This window comes from Camelina sativa, chromosome 6, assembly GCF_030686135.1.
Source record: "Camelina sativa cultivar CO46 ecotype springtype chromosome 6, ASM3068613v1".
NCBI lineage: Eukaryota > Viridiplantae > Streptophyta > Magnoliopsida > Brassicales > Brassicaceae > Camelina > Camelina sativa.
The window spans coordinates 21,615,936-21,635,999 of record NC_141885.1 but is presented as its reverse complement, the minus strand read 5'-3'; the positions used below and the strand labels follow the sequence as shown (position 1 = coordinate 21,635,999).

General features: G+C 35.2%; 3 protein-coding genes, 1 non-coding gene and 1 pseudogene across 52 annotated transcripts; 3 read left to right on the top strand and 2 right to left on the bottom strand.

Annotated features, from left to right (window-relative positions):
• The first annotated feature begins 381 nt into the window (after positions 1-381).
• LOC104792119 (MATH domain and coiled-coil domain-containing protein At2g42465-like) lies at positions 382-935 on the top strand. Its single transcript, XM_010518168.2, has 2 exons — positions 382-438; positions 531-935. The coding sequence occupies exons 1-2, from the start codon at positions 382-384 to the stop codon at positions 933-935; spliced, it is 462 nt and encodes a 153-aa protein (XP_010516470.2).
• Positions 936-1,556: 621 nt separating this feature from the next.
• LOC104792118 (uncharacterized) lies at positions 1,557-14,183 on the top strand. 49 transcript variants are annotated; one of them, XM_087453580.1, is made up of 51 exons: positions 1,557-1,747; positions 1,868-1,954; positions 2,089-2,214; positions 2,322-2,415; positions 2,579-2,703; positions 2,794-2,848; positions 2,937-2,968; positions 3,093-3,144; positions 3,253-3,321; positions 3,529-3,651; positions 3,728-3,789; positions 3,894-4,003; positions 4,125-4,218; positions 4,388-4,494; positions 4,596-4,647; positions 4,838-4,884; positions 5,014-5,065; positions 5,226-5,266; positions 5,343-5,504; positions 5,587-5,714; positions 5,855-5,921; positions 6,025-6,107; positions 6,186-6,210; positions 6,334-6,464; positions 6,565-6,601; positions 6,712-6,816; positions 6,919-7,069; positions 7,194-7,321; positions 7,414-7,491; positions 7,795-7,911; positions 8,062-8,125; positions 8,298-8,399; positions 8,538-8,601; positions 8,686-8,767; positions 8,866-9,094; positions 9,189-9,305; positions 9,395-9,608; positions 9,692-9,857; positions 9,933-9,989; positions 10,118-10,251; positions 10,365-10,487; positions 10,583-10,692; positions 10,813-10,984; positions 11,063-11,178; positions 11,259-11,362; positions 11,477-11,568; positions 11,662-11,993; positions 12,106-12,255; positions 12,369-12,431; positions 12,527-12,872; positions 13,814-14,183. In XM_087453580.1, exons 5-10 carry the CDS (start codon positions 2,649-2,651, stop codon positions 3,536-3,538), a joined length of 273 nt encoding a protein of 90 aa, XP_087309706.1. In that variant the 5' UTR covers positions 1,557-1,747; positions 1,868-1,954; positions 2,089-2,214; positions 2,322-2,415; positions 2,579-2,648; the 3' UTR covers positions 3,539-3,651; positions 3,728-3,789; positions 3,894-4,003; positions 4,125-4,218; positions 4,388-4,494; positions 4,596-4,647; positions 4,838-4,884; positions 5,014-5,065; positions 5,226-5,266; positions 5,343-5,504; positions 5,587-5,714; positions 5,855-5,921; positions 6,025-6,107; positions 6,186-6,210; positions 6,334-6,464; positions 6,565-6,601; positions 6,712-6,816; positions 6,919-7,069; positions 7,194-7,321; positions 7,414-7,491; positions 7,795-7,911; positions 8,062-8,125; positions 8,298-8,399; positions 8,538-8,601; positions 8,686-8,767; positions 8,866-9,094; positions 9,189-9,305; positions 9,395-9,608; positions 9,692-9,857; positions 9,933-9,989; positions 10,118-10,251; positions 10,365-10,487; positions 10,583-10,692; positions 10,813-10,984; positions 11,063-11,178; positions 11,259-11,362; positions 11,477-11,568; positions 11,662-11,993; positions 12,106-12,255; positions 12,369-12,431; positions 12,527-12,872; positions 13,814-14,183. The 49 variants fall into 49 exon arrangements, with proteins under 49 accessions (XP_087309706.1, XP_087309708.1, XP_087309707.1 ...); XM_087453582.1 differs by having other exon boundaries at positions 2,540-2,703; positions 4,349-4,494; positions 5,368-5,504; ... (5 more) ...; positions 10,564-10,692; positions 11,263-11,362; XM_087453581.1 differs by having other exon boundaries at positions 1,562-1,747; positions 2,089-2,189.
• LOC147942894 (uncharacterized) lies at positions 8,999-9,863 on the bottom strand (annotated as a pseudogene).
• On the top strand, positions 11,155-11,941 carry LOC147942893 (signal recognition particle subunit SRP54, chloroplastic-like). The gene is made up of 6 exons (XM_087456224.1): positions 11,155-11,178; positions 11,263-11,362; positions 11,425-11,535; positions 11,637-11,661; positions 11,788-11,833; positions 11,885-11,941. The coding sequence occupies exons 1-6, from the start codon at positions 11,155-11,157 to the stop codon at positions 11,939-11,941; spliced, it is 363 nt and encodes a 120-aa protein (XP_087312350.1).
• Positions 14,184-15,797: 1,614 nt separating the features above from the next.
• On the bottom strand, positions 15,798-15,884 carry LOC147942892 (small nucleolar RNA Z102/R77). Its single transcript, XR_015560617.1, has one exon. It is a non-coding gene; the product is annotated as a small nucleolar RNA Z102/R77 (small nucleolar RNA).
• Between the last annotated feature and the right edge of the window lie 4,180 nt (positions 15,885-20,064).

Below are 20,064 nucleotides of genomic sequence, written 5' to 3'. Positions count from 1 at the left end.
TGTGAAAATTAACTGTAGGAATTTTTATTTTTTTTTTATTTTGTGGTTGATGAATGATGACTGCGTCTAAGTTACTTTATTGCACTGTGTGTTTCTTGATGAAAAAGTAAATGACGTTGGATGTATGAACAGAGTATATAGTCTTTGCCAAAACGATCGAGTAGCTTGACCTGTGACGCTATTAATATTCGAATGCTAATTAATTATGACAGTTTTATATAAGTTACGATTATATTAACTCACGCTTATTTGAGATTCATGCATCTTCTTCATTTAAATATCATCAGTTACAGCAAGAAACTCCTCAAACACACAAAACTCCCTTTGCCAGCTCTGTCATTACAACTTCTCTGTATCACGAAAGACTTTGATATCGTAACAATGTGGAATGGTGATGGAACCGTGGAGGTCAATGGCTTTCGAATTTTCTATTCAGAGGTGAGCCAAAAAAATATCTCCATTGAAACTCCAATATATCTCTTTCATATTTTAAGTATGGTTTGTAGTTTTTACGTTAATCTTGTTCTCAGGTGGACTGTGTTAGGAGGATCTTTGAGAAACACCCAGAAACCGCAATGAACATTCGTCCGAAGAACCAAATGGTGAAGAATGCTTACATGAACAACCTCCTCGACCTCATCGACATAATTTGCTTAGCTCCTCAAGAGCTAACAGAGGAGGAACTAAGAGATGCGGAGAACACGCTCTTTGAACTGGTGGAGGTAGGTTTCGAGTTGGACTGGTTGAAGAAGAAGCTGGAGGAGCTTTGCGTGAAGAAGAAGAAAATGGAAGCACGTGGGGCTCGGATGAGAGAGCTGGATGGTATGATCGTGGAACAGAGGCGTGTGTTGTGGGCTCTTGAAACGGAACGGAAGAATGAAGAGAACGAAGCTAGATCCGACAGTGCTCGACTTGGTTTCGAGGATGTTGTTTAATTTGAATGAAAAAGTCATCAGTCATGAAAGCCTAAAACAACGTTCTTTCGTTCTTACGTACGTACTTAAGCATATGTGGCGTGGCGTCATCTAACTACAGGGATGATTGAATAAAAAGGCCACATCTTTGCTACCTTGATTTCAAAAGTTTTCTTGTTATGTTCTTCTCCGATAATATTGTTAAGCTTATGTCTTCATCTCTTCTAATTTATAAATTGTTCTAACAAACTTTTTAATTTTTTTTTTTGGTATTTTCATTATTAAGAGAGTAAGAGCTAATAGAGCTAATTTCGTTTTCGTGGCAATTAGCTAGCTTGAGATAACATCACTGTATTTCTAGTATCAGTGACTACGATTTTTATTTTTATTTTTTAAATGTTTTCTGTTAAATTTGTGAATCAACATTCAGAAGAGCTCCCCCAAGAGAAAGAAAATTCGAACTAGTGAGGCCCAATTTGGCGTCAGGGTTCTCTTTTTTATAATTTGTAATTTCCTATTTTCTTTTGTAAAACAATAAAAGAAACTAGGAATTTCCAATTTTTTTATGTCGGTCGTCTCTGTTTATAAATACTTTACCTTCAGGTAGAGAAATCATAAACAGTTCACAAACGCTCTTCACTTATTCAGAGAGCGAGAGAGAGGGTTCGATTATAATGGCGATGCGGGAGAGAGGGTTCGATTATAATGGCGATGCGGGAGAGAGGGTTCGATTATAATGGCGACGAGAGAGAGAGAGAGAGAGCAAACAGACATGAAGAAGTCAGAGAGGAGGTATCGTTTCGTGTTTCCTTCTTAAATGGTTAAACCCTAAGGTGAATCGATTTTGATTTTCGTGGTGAATGTTTTTTGCTTTCTGAAATCAAGAGTTTCGCTTTTGTTTGTGTAATGGGTTTGCTCTTAGTTTATGGGTTTGTTTCTTTTGGGTGAATCAGGTCCGTGTTCGTGTTCCAACCAGGAAGAGCGAGACAGAGCGAGCGAGAGAGCGAGAGAGAGCGAACGGACTGAAGAAGTCAGAGGAGGTATATCGTTTCGTGTTTCCTTCTAAAACCCTAGGATGAATCGGTTTTGATTTTCGTGGTGAATGTTTTTTGCTTTCTGAAAATCAACAGTTTGTTTGTTTGTTTTCTTTCTTTTGGCCTTTTGGGTGAAACAGGTGTTGTGTCGTGTTCCAACCTGAAGGACAATGACTTAGATTCAGAACAATTAAAGGGTCGCCGGCGTGTTCTTACAGTATCAAACTGGTCGATTAAAAAGGTACTCAAACTGGTCGATTTAAAAGGTAATCAAAATTGGTCTTTTGTCTTTCCCTTGTCCGCTTGTATAAAAAGTGACTCTAGTTTTTGCTCTTTAATGGTTTTTTTTCTTTCTTTCTTTATTTTCGTTTAGGTGAAACAGGTGTCGTTGTGTTCGTGTTCCAATCAGGATGGACGATGATTTATTCGACTCAGATTTTTCGTTGTCAGTCGTCGGCGTTCTAACAGTAAGTAACAACATCATTCAAACTGATTGATTAAAAGGTATATATATATATAAGTCTTGTCTTCCCTTGTCGGCTTCCTCAAAATTTGCTTTTTTTTTTTTTTTTTTGTATTTCCCTCTTAAAGCTAAGAGCTTTTTCTCAAAAAATTTCACAATCATATCAGAGAATGAGAGTTTAGAGGTTCTCGGACTCGTTGGAGCCCAAGGTCAATTCTAATAAGAAGGGATCTTTCTATGATTATCTTCTTCTTCTTAGTCCTGATAACTTCCCCTAAAGATCTTCTTGGAGGTTTGTTTGGATTTTGATCCATCTCTTCTCTTTTATTTGTTTTAGTAGGTCAATGCAATTGTTAACTTATAAATCATAATGCAATTTCAGATACTCGAAGACCTCGGCCTGTGAAGAGAGCTAAATGGATGGAGTCAAGAAGCAGGTACATTGTTCTATTTGTTTCTTCTTTTTATTTGTTGGGTTTTATCAATAGTGTAACAAGAATCTCAGGCTTATGTTTCGTTTTGCAGGTTTCTTGAAAAGCTTGAAGCTAAAGTATACGGTATGAAAAAAACAATTTCCAGTAACAATCTCAGATTTTTTTTTTTCAATAAGGCTGGTTGTTATAATTCAGACTTAGAAAAATATATTAAGGAAGCTTCCTCTAATTCTCTGTTTTTGTGCAGATCGGAGATATGGTATGGGTTTGAAGATTGAAGAAGATTCAGAACCAAAAAGGTAACAACATCAAACTGATTGATCTTCTTTTTAAATGGAGTCAAGAAGCAGGTATATTGTGTTTTATTTGTTTATTTTTGTTTATCAATAGTGTAACAAGAATCGCAGGTTTATGTTTCGTTTTGCAGGTTTGCATAAATTGGATGTGGTTGAAAAATGCTTGAAGCTAAGTTTAAGGTATGAAAAAACACAATCTTCAGTAAATTGTTTTTCGGAGCTCTTCACAGTAACGTTTTTGAGTTATGTTTTGTTAGGCTGAGTAAAAGGTATGAAGAGAACAATTTCCAGTAACAATTTCACACTTCATAGTGCAGTGCCAAATCTAGAACTGATTCTAGTGATTGATGAGCTTTTTCTTAATACCATTGATGGTTTTGGTTGCAGGTCTGAGTGATGAGTTAAGATATGCGTACTAAAGAATTATTTTATTGTTGGGACTTCATTGATGTGAGATTCCAAACATAGCTGTTACCTCTACCTATCTGATTCACGAGTATCAAGCCATTTGTAAGTAAAATTCCTTTGATATATGATCACTGTCTCTCGTCTTCTAATTAACTCTCAGAATCTTTGATGAATTTAGATATGGTGCAAGACGATGTCCTTTTGAAAGTGAGGATGGGATGACCTTGTTGTTTCCATGGCGTATTTCTCTTTAACTCTCCCATCTTATTATTAATTTGACTGATTGTTGGTTTTTTTTTTTTTTTTTAATTTCATGTGTTGATTGATTGTCTCATTGACTGCAGGGGAAACTAGTGAACATAGCACAGCTAGCTACTAGCTCGACGGCTCTACCAATCTGAAGAATTAGGGATGATGCCTGCACTGGAATAAATCCTCTTCTTTCACCATCTGTGTAAGTAAAATTCTCGGTTAGTTAATTTTGTTATTATTAAGAGAATTTGATATACGATCACTCTCTTGTCTTCTAATCAACACTTACCATCTTTGATGAATTTTGATATGGTGCTACACAGTGTCCTTTTGCAAGTGAGGATGGGAGGACCTTGTTGTTTCCATGGCGTATTTATTGTCGTATTTCTCAGTCGCCGGCGTTCTAACAGTAACTCAGTAAGTATAACAACATTTAAACTGATCAAAAGGTATATATATATATATATATATATATATATATAAAACGTATTTGTCTTCCCTTGTCCGCTTCCTCAAAATTTGCTTTTGTGTATTTCCCCTCTTAAAGCTAAGAGCGTTTTCTCAAAGTTTTACACAATCATATCAGAGCACGATACTCGTTGAAGCCGAAGATCAAGTCTAATAAGAAGGGACCTTTCTATGATTCTCTTCTTCGTCTTAGACCTGATAACTTCCCTAAAGATCTTCTTGGAGGTATATTTGGATTTGATTTATCTCTTCTTCACTTTTATGTGTTTTAATTTCCTCTTGTAGTCAATGAAATTGTTAACATTCAAATCGTAATGCAATTTCAGATACTCGAAGAGCACGACCTGTGAAGAGAGCTCAATGGATGGAGTCAAGCAGGTACATTGTGTTTTTATTTGTTTCTCGCATTCTTTTTTATTCAACAGTGAAACAAGAATCTCAGGTTTATGTTTCGTTTTGCAGGTTTGCTTGAAAAGCTTGAAATTAAGTATAAGGAATAAATCGTAATGCGATTTCAGATACTCGAAGAGTGGCCTGTGAAGAGAGCTAAATGATTCGTTTTGCGCAGGTTTGCATAAATTGAATGTGTTTGAAAAGCTTGAAGCTAAGTATAAGGTATATATAGGTCTTTCTCTTTCCTTGTCTGATTCCTCATATTTGCTTTTTATCTAGGTTGTTCTTTTAGTTCAGACTGAAAAAAATCAATAGTTAACGAAGCTTCTTCTAATTCTCTATTTTGTGCAGATTGGAGATATGCTATGGGTTTGAAGAATGATGAAGATTCAGAACCAAAAGGGTAACAATATCAAACTGATTCTTCTAGTTGTAGGCGTCTTTGACTCAATACGTCTTCCTTCCACGGTCCACTTCAATTTGCCAATCTTTTAAGTCAGCAAGTTTCTTACATTGCAGATTCTGTTTTATTTGTTAACTTATAAATCGTATTGCAATTTCAGATACTCGAAGAACATGGCCTGTGAATGGAGTCAAGAAGCAGGTACGTTGTGTTTTATTTGATTCTTGTTTTTTTTTTATTAACAGTGAGGGGGCTTACCTGGTAAGTATGTTGTCAGGACGGTAATGTGTGGCTTGGTTGAGCTGTCATGATGTGTCTCTGGAGATTTAGCACTTTGAGCCCAGTTGATCTTTATCTATCCTCGTCTTCTTAGCTTCTATCATGTTGTTAGTCGAAGCTTTTCAAAATGCCAGTGACAAGAGACTGCTTCAGCCCCCAGGTATTCAGTTTAGAAAACAAACTTTGAACACTTAAATTACCTTATTGTTTACTACTTTTACATGGTTGTCTTTCTTTTTCAGTAATCAGCTTCGTGCTAGTTCTAGTTCTGACATGACTAGTGATCATGGTGTTGCGAGGAACTACTGAAATCTTTTGGTAGAGAGAAGTAGCTCAATCGTCGACGCCAAGACTCCATTGATGCAAGCAAGTCAGACCACATCAAACCAACAAAAAAATTTGAGACTGAGCTTTTTACTTACAATCACTCAATACATTCGCTTCAATTCCCCATCCATATATGAGACTGAGTTTTTTTTGGTTTTGTTTTTCCTGCTTGTGCTTCTCTAGATGATGGAGATATTATTAAGGATGATGCTGAGTCGTGGACACAAATGATGGTAAAATCCTCTTCACTGTAAGTCATCTCAAAATCCTCTGCTACCCTTTATTTTCTTCTGTTTCAAGTTTATCTATCTCCATCAACCAATGATCCTTTCTTTTTTTGAACAACAACATAGTACCGAAGTGGAACTCGCCGACAAGGCACCAAAATTCAGACAAAACCCTTGATTTTACTGAGCCAAATGGAGTCCAGAAGCAGGTATATTGTGTTTTATTTGTTTCTTGTTTTTTAACCAACAGTGTTGCAAGAATCTCAGGTTTATGTTTCGTTTTGCAGGTTTGAATGGAAAGCTTGAAGCTAAGTATGAGAAAAAAAAACATTTTTAGTATAATCTCAGATTTTTTTTCGCTAAGGCTGGTTGTTATAATTCAGACTTAGGAAATTATATTACGGAAGCTTCCTCTAATTCTCTGTTTTTCTGCAGATGGGTGATATGCTATGGGTTTGAAAAATCAAGAAGATTCAGAACCAAAAAGGTAACAACATCAAAGTAATATATCTTGAAGAATTAGAGGGAGAAGAATCTGATTATGGAGATTATGATCAATTGATCAGGTTCCACTTATTGTCCAAATTAATGGTGGAATGCAACATTGTGATTCTTCTTCTCAAGTTTCTTTAAAACTTTGTTCTTCTTAAATGTTTGTTTTTGTAGAATCAAGACTTCGATGATGATGACGACGATGGTGAATGCAAGCATCAATCTTTATTCTCTGTTCCCTTACAATTATTGTTTCCATGAAAATTTTATAAACGATTCTAACTAACTTTTTTTTTCTTTTCTCTTGTTTCTTGCCAATAGTTGAAGATGTCTGTTAAGCTCCTTACACAAATTAAGTTCTTCACTCCATAGCTCCAGTTTATGCCTGCACCACAAAGAAGTTCACCACATCTGCCAGAATTCAAGGTATATACCCTCCATCAGAGATTATCATCACACTAGAACAAATTCATAGCTTGATGGATCTGTTTTATTAATGTACAAGGACTCGTTTTCTTATTGTTGCAGGAATTTCATCTTCAAACAAGAGACATCTCCAATAGCATCAACGAAAGTTTCTTAAGTGGAGAATCCAAATGTGGGACTCCGTGATTACTTTGAGAGTTATGAAAAGGCTGTTGAGAAAGCGTTGTTTCCACCTGGTATTTATATTTTAGAGGTAAGATTTACAAAATTTAGAATTATTACATTTTCTTTCTTGATCAAGTATTTAAGGTGTGTTCATGTGTTATATTTTAGAGGTAAGATTTATAATATGTTCGTTTCTTTCTTTTGGGTAACAGGTGTGTGTGTTCATGTGTCCCAACAAGGACAATGATTAATTGACTCAGATTTTTTCAAGGATGAAGTAGATTCATAACAAAAACGGTAGCCGGCTTTCTTACAGTAACAACATGAAACTGATCAAAAGGTAACATTGGTTCTTCTTCCCTTGTCCACTTCCATAAAAGTAAGTCGAATTTGCTATTTAATCATTTTGTTTGTTTCTTTTGGGTGAAACAGGTGTGTGTTGCAGCTTCGCGCAGCTCTTGAAGTATTTGTCAATTCATGACCGATCACAGTATTACACTATTACCACAGGTACAGTATCACTGCTTATGTTCATCAAAGCCTTTAACTTCATAGTCTTTGGACATTTTCTATGCCTTAGTTGGTTGATTTGACATATCTAAAAAAAGACAGCTGAAGGGGTTGACCTTTTGATCATCCGGGAGATATAAGTGTTTAGCCAAAAATATAATTTTGCTCTTGATTGTGTTTATAATTTTTCCATTTGTTTTGGTTATTAAAGATTCCAAGATTGTGTCTTTCTTTACTGAATTAGAAAATGATGATATAGATCCAGAATCCATGTGTTTTTTCCTGAAATTTCTTTGGATACAGGGATCAATGTTGTGGAGGAAAAGAGTCACAACAATGGCTTCAGAGTATCCTGAGGTTGAAGTGAGTCATCTGTTGATTGACACCGCTGCGATGGATCTTGTTCAGCACCCATGACAGGTTTTCTTTTCGTAAAGCCAGTCCCTTTGGAACACTTTCTCCAGTTCCTCATGTATTGACTGCAATGATTCTTACAAAATGCATTTTAACTTTGTGATGTTCCAGTTCGATACCATTCTGACTGGTTCATGTTTGGTGATATTCTTTCAGATCTCGCAGCCGGAGGTTGTCTCAATTGCCAAAAATGTGCTTCAGCAAGCTGGATCTTTGGAAGGTTCTCTCTCTTGTTCCCTTTCTTTGACTGTTGTTGCCGTTTAATTTCATTACTTGTCGAATTGGAAGATGTGAATATTAGAATCGTGGGTAGGGTTTATTTGGATGTAATCAAAGGGGGTATATCTTTGCCACTGATATGTTTGAGACATTGCATTTGTGCTCTGTATCAGGAATGGAATTTAGCTTCCCGGGGATGCCCATTGAAAGAGCTGCTTTGGGAGTTCCCTTTCCGGATCGCTGCAAAAGAATGTGCTTTTTGGATCCATTGGAAGGTCTGTCTTCTCTCTTGTCCCAACTTATGTTGTTGGCTCTAAATTTTTTTGGGAAATAGAAATGTACTTTGGTATAATTTAAGGTAGAAGTGGGATAACAATGAAAAGCATCTGAGGCCTGAGAAAGGGTTACTTCAGCTTCGTGCAGGTCTTGAACTCATTACAAATCTGAGACCTGCTATAGTTCTGCCCTAGTCCACTGGTAACCATCCTCAGCCTAATCTCAGATATTTCTTGCTGAACTTTGTTTCTTGTGTGAACTTCAAATTTTTTTTTTTTTTTACAGTTAGTGGATGCTTTCGCCTTAAAGAGAGAGGTAGCAGAAGGTGTTGATCTAATGGTTGTAAATGAGCTTACATGAGGATGAGGTCAGTTTATTTAGTTATTAAAACTGATCGTAATTCCTTTTTTTTTTCTCGTTCTGTAGTGGGACAATATCATTAAATAGGATGTCTCATGGTAACAGGTTTTTGTTCTGGGGAGCCAAGGGCATAAAGACCAATGAAAATGGCGAAGAATTTGGGTTTAGTACTGAAAAGACCCACGGGGTGCTTGATTGAAAATCTCAGATGACTTGGACTAATATTTTTAAGCATTTCTTATGTTCCGCAGATTGATTCGTTGCTCTTATTGCCTTCAAGACTGCTCGGAAACGCATATAACACTGATATCAAAGCTAATGTCTTGGAAGTAAGGTTGATTATTACGTTTTCTTTTACTTGTTTTCCTCTCTCTTGTTTCTTGTGGAACGCATACAACACTGATATCAATGCGATTTTTTCTCTGCAGGCCACAATATTATGGATGAAATGAGTAACAGCTCTAGCCTCTGAATATCCTGATGTTGAGCTGTCACATATGTATGTTGTCAATGCTACGATGCAGCTTGTTCGTGACTCCAAACAGGTACGTGTAGTTGCCAAAATAGTTAGTATTAATGGCGCTTTGAAAATTATGTAAACACTTACAATGGGTTAATTGTTTCATATACGCAGTTTGACACCTTTGGGACAAACAACATTTTTGGTGATATATTGTCCGATGAAGCTTCAATGATTACAGGAAGGATAACAACATTTTTGGTGATATATTGTCCGATGAAGCTTCAATGATTACAGGAAGGATAACAACATTTTTGGTGATATGTTATCCGATGAAGCTTCAATGATTACAGGAAGGATAGGAATGCTGACTAGTCTCAGTGATTCGGTGAATAGAAAACAATCTGATCTTTGAGTATGCAGAAGTACGATCTTTGCTGAACATACATAAACCCGCCATGTTTAATGCAGGGACCTGGTCAACTTCTTGATTCTTTGAATTTCCAGGATAAGGCAAACCAATTGGCAACCATTCTCAGCGCTGCAATGCTTCTGAAATACAGACTTGGAGAAGAAAGGCAGCCAAGAGGATTGAAGATATAGTGTTGGTTGCTCTGAACACTGAGTCAAGAATCAGGTACATTTTGTTTTTTTGTTTATGGCTTTTATTTTGTGTAACAAGAATCACAGGTTTATGTTTCGTGTTGCGCAGGTTTGCATAAGTTGGATGTGTCTGAAAAGCTTGAAGCTAAGTATAAAGTGTATATAGGTCTTTCTCTTCCCTTGTCCGCTTCCTCAGATTTGCTTTTTAGTAAGGTTGTTGGTTTTGTTCAGACTTCAAAAAAACCAAAAAGTTAAGGAAGCTTCTTCTAATTTGCGGTGTTCTGTGTTGAGTAGCTGAGGCTATAAAATTTGGGTGAAATCGAAGACTATTGTTGGCCATCAAATATACATTAGGAACCAAGTGAAGAGCCGAGATGCTTGTTCTGTTGACTGGTGGACTCGAGTCTACTTGCAGAGCAAACTCAAAGGTCAAGGTTCGCTTTTCTCTGTTTTCTTTTTTACCCATGAGCTATTAGCTTTGGTTGTTGGCTCGTCAACATTAATCTTGACTGAAATGTGGTTTATCATGGATATGTTGCAGATTGTACATGATGAGCTAGTGAAATTGATTGGTGGAGGAGAAGTAATTGGTACTCTCTGATCTAAAGAGGAAGCAAAGAAGACGAGTCCCTGGAGAAGTCCTCTTCCGATACAATCAAATTTGGTACTTTCTCTCTTTCCATCCTTCTTCTTCTTTGCAATCCTTATATTTCTCTCTTTCTTTTTTCTTACTAAAACAGATAGGTATTTTTGGTGAAGATTGCAAAACCATCGAGACTTGTATGTATGAAGCCAAAACTAAGGTGTCTGCCACTGTTCTTAATCACACGTTCTTGCTTCCTCAATTCAGATTCTCTCTCTCCTCCACGGTTTGCCTTCCAATTTTGCTTCAGTTTGTTTTTTCGTTTTTGTCTCTGTTGGGTGGTTTTGTAAGATTGATTTTTTTGTGTGGTTATTTTGTCGTCTTTGTGATGTTCTGTGTTGAGTAGCCAGACGAGAGCTATGGAGTTGGGTGAAATCGAAGACTGTTGGTCATGGAAGATTCATTACAGAAGGATCCAAGTGAAGAGCCGAGATGTTTGTTCAGTTGACTGGTGGACTCGAGAAGGCTGCTTGCAGATCAAACTCAAAGGCCAAGCTTGTTACCCAAAGAAGCAGCAGGTATGCTTTTTCTAATTAAAGTCGAGATTTTGATGGTTTCTCTCTGTCAAATTACACTGACGTTTATGATATCTACAGGGAAAGTATTCAATTCTTATTGCTGAACCACCAACCTTCAGATATCGCTAAAGCAAGGTCTAAAAGAAGCGAAAAGGAGTAATCTAGATATTATGGATTCTGCAGGGAGGCTTCAGGTAATATTTCGTCTTTGAGAGTCATTGTTGTATCATAAATCTATTGCCGATTTAGTTATGAAATTGACTCTTTGTGACAGATAGATAAAGCCAATGATGGACGAATTAAAAGACGTGCAGAAATTTCTGTACCCCACAGAAGTGTTACTAGTTGTTGATACCATTACTGGACAAGAAGCTGCAGGTATGCTTTTTGTATTCTACGTGAAGAAGATTCGAGAAATCCTGAAAATGAATTTGTTTCAGAACTGCTCCTGTATCCGTCATATACTAAGATGATCTTATCTGCTTCCTACAGCTCTGGTGACAACATTCAATATATAGGAATCACAGGAGCCATTGTGGCAAAGCTAGATGGTATTTCAAGAGGTGGTTTTGAGCGTCAATGAGGTTTGTGTTCTTCTTCTTTGATCAATTATGTCATAGAAATTCACTTAAGATACGTTTTACGTTAATAGTTTACTCTGAATTGGGTGTCAATAGGTATAGGGAAAACCGATTAAAGGAACGAATCACACTTTTACCACTAAAATAAACTGGTAGGACGTGGAGAGCGGATGGAGGATCTTGAACCCTTTTATCAAGATCGAATGGCTGGGCGAATTCTAGGAAAAGGGGTTATGTGCTTTCATTTGTAGAGAAGGCAACAGAAGTTGTAAGTTATTTCTCAGTAAAATGACTAATCCTTCTTCATCTGTCTTTATAGATGCGTCAAGAAGATGCTGAAGATCTACAGAAGAAGATAATGAGTGCAAAGTTCTGACTTCCAGTTAGACGAGTTGTAATTCAGCTTCTCTCTACTGTCTCCCTCCACGGTTTGCCTTCCAATTCTGCTTATTTGTTATTTTCGTTTTGATCTCTGTTGGGTGGTTTGTAAATTTTTTCTTTTGTTATTTTGTCTTCTTTGTGATGTTCTCTGTTGAGTAGCGAGACGATAGCTATGGAGTTGGGTGAAATCGAAAACTTGATGGCCATGGAAGATACACATAACACTAGGAGCCAAGTGAAGAGTTTTTTCGTTGACTGGTGAACTCGAGGAGGCTGCAGGCTGCTTGCAGATCAAACTCAAAGGCTAAGGTTCGATTTTTTGCCCTGTTTTTTTTTTCACCCATCAATATTTATTAGCCTTGGTAGCTGGCTCGGAAACATTAAACTTGACTGAAGTGTTGCTTATCATGGCTATGTTGCAGATTGTACATGATGAGCTTGTGAAATTGATGTATGGAGGAGAAGTATCACTTTGCTAGCTTCAGGTCCTACATTAATATTTCAAAATACAGTGGAGATGATTTAATGGGATTGTTTGTTACTCTCTTTGTCAAATAACTGACGTTTATGATATCTACAGGAGGAGTCTTGCATGCTGATTGCTGGAGATGTATACCGACCTGCTGCCATCTATCAACTTCTCATTTTAGCTGAACAGATATTGAAATTTTTACTTTTGAAGCATTATGTGCATTCGTAGAAATGGCTTATTGAAGTGTGGCATTACTTCAGAACGTTATGTTGGCAGGGATCGATATATATATGCCATCTCCATTAATTTAGAAAAGGTAACATTTATCCTCATTAGTGATTGGTACTAAAGCGATCAGTATTATGTTTGCAGGAAATGAACGAGATTGATGGCTATGGACAGACTCAAATCGATCTTAAGGAGATTGTGGAGATTTTTCAAGAAAAAACTCATGGTAAGTCATATAATTAGGATATACTCTTTATTAAATGAACTAGCACCATATGATTTGATTGGATCCAAAGGTGAGTTGCACCATCTTTTCTTGGGGATTAGAAGCTCTTTGAGTATCTGGTTGGCGAAGTGTGGATGTTTGCTGCTTTAGGTTAGTTTTCGGTTTTGGTCATGAAACCCGAGTTTGTTTAGCATCCAGCTAAGAGACAAGCCCATCTTTGTGACTTTCTCCAACGGACGCTTTGCGTCTTAAAACCTTTTAAACGCAAGGGCCATGCACTAATCATATCAGCTATTACTCTTGGCCAAATGGCTTTGTTAAATACTTTCTCTGTTGATGAACATGATACGTGATCATGGTTAGGTAGATTAGCGTATGGTTAGGACAATTTAATTAATTAGTTTTGGTGGTTTACTTTATGAATTTGGTTTAAGTAATTTCCATTTATGCATTAGGGTTTTGATTAAGTTGTATCAAGACCTATATAATGGTCTTTATTGATTAATGAGAAAGGAAGCCCCAAGAATTAACCTTAATCTCTAAGAGAGAATTAGGGTTAAGAGGGAGCTAAGCTTTCAATCGTTTCTTAATTCTCAAGCAATAAAGAGGTTCATAACAGAGCAAGTGGTCTTTGGATATGAAGTAAGAATCAGATGATGCATTAAGATGTGTACTTTACATGCAACAACGATGCAGAGCTCATTTGAGTCGGGAGAAACTGTCTTGTTATTACAGTAAGAAGATTTAGTCTTGTAGTAAAACTGAAACATTCATTGTCCTGGTTCAGTCTAACTTTGACTGTTTCAACCATTGACAAAATTTGAGAATTGGACTTCGCTGCTGTCACACTACGACTTATGCTTTGTTTTTTTTCCTTAGCAAGGCGGGAAGTTCAGATTTTTATGATTCTGTTGATGTGTTGTGCATTGCTTTCTTTACAGCGAAATACAAGTGGTTTGATCAGGAGACTCCCCGCCGCTGGTTTTTGAAGCAATGATTCCCCGTTCCGACCTTTTTAACAAAGAGAGTGGGTTTCTAGTTAATGGAGAAGTCAAGATTGTAGTCACAGTAGCTATTTTTAAAAGTTGTTGGCAAAGCAGCTGTTGTATTAGTGGAATCTGAAGATGAGTCTATAGAGAAAGCAAGGCCTTTTAAATGGCTCATTTTCAAGTCTACGAAACAGATCGTTACTGGTAAAAGCTGATTATGTGTATCATAAGCATTCAATTTTCAGTATTGAGCTATCAAGCTTGTAAACTGAGTCTATTTTTATGCGGTTTCAGTTCATCAATGAGAACAACAATCTTGATATTCTCAAGTTTCACTAGTAGAGCCATTGAAGTTGTGTGGTTATTTCATAGCTTGTAGATACATATTCATGTCAGTAGCCAGTTAAAGCCAAGGATACACACTATGCTTTCAAGTCACAATGCACTCAAGTTTAGACTTTCTTAAATGGGCCAACAAAATTGTAAATTGGGTCGAAGTCTAAAGTGAAACCCATATAATGGACAGAACGGAGAGGCGGCGGGGGGTGTGCGGTTGTTAGTGCCACTCAGGTAGGTCCTACTTCTAGGGTTTCACGCCCTCTACAAGTTTGAGGTAGTTTGATTGCGGAGGAGGCTTCAACTTCAATGGGGACTCTAGGCGATAACAAGTTCACATGGGTGATACCAAACTTCTCCTCTCTGCAATCTAGGGCCGTTTATTCTGATCAATTCGTTATGGGTGGCTGCAGATGGTATGATGATGAACTATATGTATCATCTTCTAATGCTTTTCGTTCGATTTGGTTTTTTTTTTTTTTTTTGCCTTTGTTTTGGTACGGTTCGTATTCTTTTTTTGTTTTTCAATGCAGGCGTCTTCTTGTCCATCCTGAGGGATTCAATAAGTCTTGTCATTTATCTCTGTTTCTGGATGTGGCTGACAATAAATCACTGCCACCTGGATGGAGAATACGTGCACGTTATCTCCGAAGTGTTGTTAATCAACATTCTGAGAAAACCTCCAAACGAAACGGTTCCGACCAAAGAACCCACATCTGAGGAAAGCATGCATGACTTTCTTGCTCAGCCTAATCGAGACATTGTGCCAACCACCACAGAGGCTATCCAATGAAGATTTGGTGGAAGCAGACAATGCACTAACATACGTGAAAGTTTCGGGGTTTAAGGTGGATTGGTTGGAGAAGAATAGATTTCCTTATGAGGGACTCACTAAGTGTTTTCTAAACCAAGTATCAACTAACTTGTCTTCTTTCAAGACTATGTGAATAGATTTCTACTTGTTCCTGAGGCGATATAAAAGCCCAACTAAGTCCATTGTGATGCTGAAGCTTTACTAAATGAGCCCGAATTCTGCGTATTTTTCCTTAGCCACTCTACAAGCTTTTGTGCATCTGGTTTAGTCGTGGTGCAGTGCACTTGGGTAACAATAGGGTACCACGACCGATAAAAATTCACATGGGTAATTAGAAAGAAAATGGTAACAAAGTAACTTGCTCTCTAATGATGTTGGACGTCCAATAAGGAGCTAATTAAGATTTTTTCCAATTGTAAATTGAGTCTCGTCATTTAATACGCGGTTAAAGTTTAGCTCAGTTTAAGCTTTCAGTTGTAGAGCCATCGGGGTTAATTAATTGTTCAATTGCTCGTAGAATTATTGACAATGAGATATGCACTCTGTTTCCGATTCACTACATCGCCAATAGAATTTTCGATGTGTTATTATTACTGACAGTAAATCAGATTAAAAGGATCCAAATTTCTTTCACGATTCAATTATATCAATTATAAAACTAAAGCTATGTCCAAGTAAATTGATCAACACTACTATAGTTAGTGAGAATCAAATTTAAAACAATGCTCCTAACATATATAGACTTGATTAGTATCTAAAGTTTGTAAAAACAGAGAGGATTGAAGAGAATGATCAGATAGAGCTAATACGTAAGATGCCATCATATCGGCTATCAAACCAATAGGGAAACAAAGTTCAATCATCATATCTCTCTCTTCTTCCAAAACCAAAAAAAAACTCCTAAAAATCGATCCTTTTCAATAATCATTCAGAAAAACAGAGTATTCTAAGAAGAACATAATAAAGGAGCCAACATTTTTAATCGAAAAAATGTTAGAAGGACACTGAACAAACCAGATAGACGGCGAGAATGTAAAGTTCTGAGCTGATGACAAGATTGATTTAGGATGAAATATATATATACACGCACAACTTCAGACGAAACGATACAATTAGGGTTTCCTCGTCTAAAGACGTAAATACCCCTAACTGTTTCTTTTGGTTTACCGATTTTTATGGGCCGACATATGAGCCCAATTAAAGTCCGCATGTTGAATTCTTTTAGTACGGGCCGACGATGTGCTTCTGTGCTTTGTCTTGTAGTTAAAAGATTTCCATATATAGTATCTGGACTTGGAAACTACTGCTAGCATTCAGAGGAGTAAGCAGCAAGCTAAGGAAATTGAGAGTGTAAGGAGTGCGATAAGGTCGTCGTCAAAAGTTCTAGACTAGAGTTTATCTGTTCTTTTTCTATCACTCCAACTAGATTATGAGAGCCAAAGCTCAAAACTTTGCTTATTAAAAAAGAGAGTTTAGGTTTCCTGTTGGCAGGAAAAATTGCTCCAAGTTTTTAGTAATGTGAAATAGCTCCTTTTATTACATTTTTAAGGAAATGATCTCTTGTTGAAATTTAATTGAGTCTTGACAACTTATATGTATGAGACCGCCATGTTTTGGATAAAATTATAGAGAGACTTATAAAGAAAGATTCTCTTGCAAGATTGAGGAATGAAATCCAGTTGGTAAGTAGGTCAAACTTTTAGTATTCTAACATGAAAATAGTTTGTTGATGCATCGGACTTTAGATCAAAGGGAAATCTTTACATGTGTTACTTAAATTGTCTGAAATATTTTTTTTTTTTATGTTATAGAAACATCCATTGAGATAAGGCAAAGGAAGTTAAGCTGCTTTGAGGTTAATTGTTAGAACAGCGTAACTGCGTAAGCCTTAGGGTTCTTAAACCTAATTTAACACCAGCATACATACTCATCCAATCATAATTAATTAATTAAACATCGTTATAGTTTCTGTAAAGGAAAAGATGTAAAAAAGAATAATCATAAGTTGCCTTGGATATTATTGGTTCGTCTTTCAAAAGAAATGTAAACATATGAATCATGTTGATTTGTGTAAGTAACTGTTATGCATTATGTCCCATCTAAATCGATATTTAAAAACTAATCTTCAACTTGTGTGCATCACATAACATAAAGTCGTCTTCTTTTATCAGACAAAATTAAGTGTGTATTTGTAGTAGTATTATACTACAAAAGGTTTTCTTTCTAGCCACATTTCTCCTATATTTGTCGGGCTTAATTAATTAGTCACACATATTTTTATGTTATCCCTTTAATCTCCACTCAAAAAATTATAATCCGATTCAATTCCAGTATTGTGTTATTGTGTATACTTGAGTTATCGACAATTTTTTAAAAACATATTCCAAATGTGTTCAGATATGGTTACATGGATATGGTTGGAGAGGATCATATTAGTATCTCATAATGCAAGTTGGGAAAAAAAAACCCTTTTAATAAGGTGGAATTTGTTTTACCCTAATTTTGTTTGTTTCTTCTCCACTCAAGGTTATATTCGTGTATACTTAATAATAAAATAAAGAAACAAATAATATTAAAACACCCTTTTAATAAGGTAGAATTTGTTTTACCCTAACTCTGTTTGTTTCTTCTCCACTGTTAATCTATATTCGTGTAGACTTGTATTTGGGAATTAGAAAGCGAAACTAATGATTTGATGAAAAGTGGTTTAAATTCACTGATTGATAGCGCATGATAGTAGGGTTATAGCTCGCAGTGGCAGGTAGAGTTAAAAATTAGAAAGCATGCAATTGCATAGACCCGCATAGGAAAGCAACCTCTTTGTGTCCATGTACTATATTTTTTTTTTTTTTTTTTTGTCGTCTGTGTCCCTGTACTATCTTTCTATACATCGATTAGAAAATATTTAACATTTTAATGTAATTAATTATTTAATTATAGAGAACTTCGGACTTAATTATGTAACACTCCACACACAATATATATGAATAAAGTAGAAACGATAAAGGAACTTGAACTAAGCTTCGAATTCCTATAAGCTTCAAACATAAAGAGAATTTACAAACGAAAATATAGTGTTTATTTGAAACTGTCATGGTGTCACCATATATATACTCCACATAAATTTATTTACTTCTCATACACGGAATCTATATTAATATTTTTGAAGTACGTTTTGTGTCATGCCCTTTTAGTTTTGTTTATTTAAAAAGTTATTTACAACATTAATCCCTAAAATTTTTCCAAAACTAACATTACTCCAGATTTTGTTTCCTAAATATTTTACATTTTATTTCAATTAAAAAAATAACAGCAATTAATATAGAAATAAAAAGTATCATATATTTAACCATACATTATGTTGTGTTTTGAAGATATTCTATATCTGAATCCTTCGTAAACAAAGAAAAAAACAATTTGATTCCCATTTTGTTTTCCAAAATCTGTGAGTTTTGATTCTTAACGTAAGAAAAACTTCGATTGACAATTAATTAACATATATAAACTTAATAAAAATCTTAATTATTACGAATATGTAAAATTAAAAAATTCTAAAATACTATATAATGTGGTTATATAGTAGATGAGTTATAAAGAGAACATGTTGAAATTAATAAAATATTATTAAATTTGTGTTAACACGGGTTAAATCCTCATTTAATTATTTATCAACACTACTAATATTAGAATATTTGACATAAAATCAAGTTGATTTAACTAAGATTGTATAAAATAATTAAATCATTAGGAAAAATGTGACTTAATCACAGCGTATAATAATTATGTATTTAGATCCCTTATTTTTGTTATAAAAATTAAAAATCAAAATAGAATCTCAAACACTAAACAAAACAAACTAAATATAACAAACAAATGGTCATGGAATGTATTGCGGATTAAATAATAATATAAATATTTAGCTGCACAACAACTAGAAAATTTAGTTATTATTCTATTTACAAAACATTCAATATTTAACAAATAGATACAACATAAAATATAAATTATATGTTTGCGGTGTATCGTGAGTTAAAATCTAGTAATTATATAATGTATTACTCAGTTTTGAGTATTTTTTTCATGGATAGTAAAGACGCGTAACCTTAATTGCAGTTTATATAAGATATGTATAGGTTTATATACTATACTCGATTACTCGTCTATTAAAGAAAAATAATATTTTATCGTTTTGAAATTTTTAGGTTACGCGTCTTTTATATATGTAACTTGGAATATACGTATGGATTGCACCGATTCACACAAAAATACAAAAATTAATCTTCACTAGTTTATTTTCTAAAAGACAACTTTGTTTCTCACACTCCCGCTAACTTAATTGAATTGAGTAAACAATCTCCTTATATTGTGGTTTAGACTTTGAATTGTTGCTTTTTCGTCAAAGTTACATATTTATACCCGTCTTTTAACTTAATCTTAGACTAAAACTACTTTTAGTGGAGAATATACAATATGTTTTTGGGTTTAATTATTTTTAAAGCAATTGTCACTTGTGTTATCGTAAAAAGTAAAAAAATATCATATACTTAATTCGTTTCTTGCTCATTTGGAGTTTTAGTTTTTCTTAATAAGGAAGTAGCTGGGAAATATATAAAGTTGTGTTGTTTAACGTATGAGATTTTGATTACTTAATTGTACATATCAAACGAACCCACATGAGCTGATCTGTTGACAAAAAAAAAAAAAAAAAAAAAAAAACGAACCCACAAGCATATCAAAGATATCATACTACGTCTGCGTGCCAACTTATAAATGAATATAAACTTGGTTCAAAAAAAAACTATAAATGAATATAAACCTATGGATTTATGTGTGTTCATCTCGCTGGCATGTCGTATTGTAAATTTGAAGTCTCAATACTCAAATAGCAGTATATAAATGAATTAAATTCCAGACACGTGTGATGGACCTACATGAGATCATATGTTGTCGGGTTGACCCTCGTCAGGGTCAGATAGGTCAGCATCATTTTCCAACATTTTAGTTCTATATTAGACATATTTAGTCTAAACTTAATCATACCAACAAGTAATAT

What these genes read in the sequence shown, in the direction of transcription:
- LOC104792119 (XM_010518168.2), top strand. Translation starts at nt 382, where the DNA reads ATGTGGAATGGTGATGGAACCGTGGAGGTCAATGGCTTTCGAATTTTC. An exon ending in TTCGAATTTTCTATTCAGAG is followed by an intron (nt 439 to 530) that starts GTGAGCCAAAAA and finishes TCTTGTTCTCAG; the next exon opens with GTGGACTGTGTTAGGAGGAT.
- LOC104792118 (XM_087453541.1), top strand. Translation starts at nt 7,905, where the DNA reads ATGACAGGTTTTCTTTTCGTAAAGCCAGTCCCTTTGGAACACTTTCTC. An exon ending in CACTTTCTCCAGTTCCTCAT is followed by an intron (nt 7,964 to 8,061) that starts GTATTGACTGCA and finishes ATATTCTTTCAG; the next exon opens with ATCTCGCAGCCGGAGGTTGT. An exon ending in CTTTTTGGATCCATTGGAAG is followed by an intron (nt 8,400 to 8,486) that starts GTCTGTCTTCTC and finishes AATTTAAGGTAG; the next exon opens with AAGTGGGATAACAATGAAAA.
- LOC147942893 (XM_087456224.1), top strand. Translation starts at nt 11,155, where the DNA reads ATGGATTCTGCAGGGAGGCTTCAG. An exon ending in ATTCTGCAGGGAGGCTTCAG is followed by an intron (nt 11,179 to 11,262) that starts GTAATATTTCGT and finishes TGTGACAGATAG; the next exon opens with ATAAAGCCAATGATGGACGA. An exon ending in TAGAGAAGGCAACAGAAGTT is followed by an intron (nt 11,834 to 11,884) that starts GTAAGTTATTTC and finishes CTGTCTTTATAG; the next exon opens with ATGCGTCAAGAAGATGCTGA.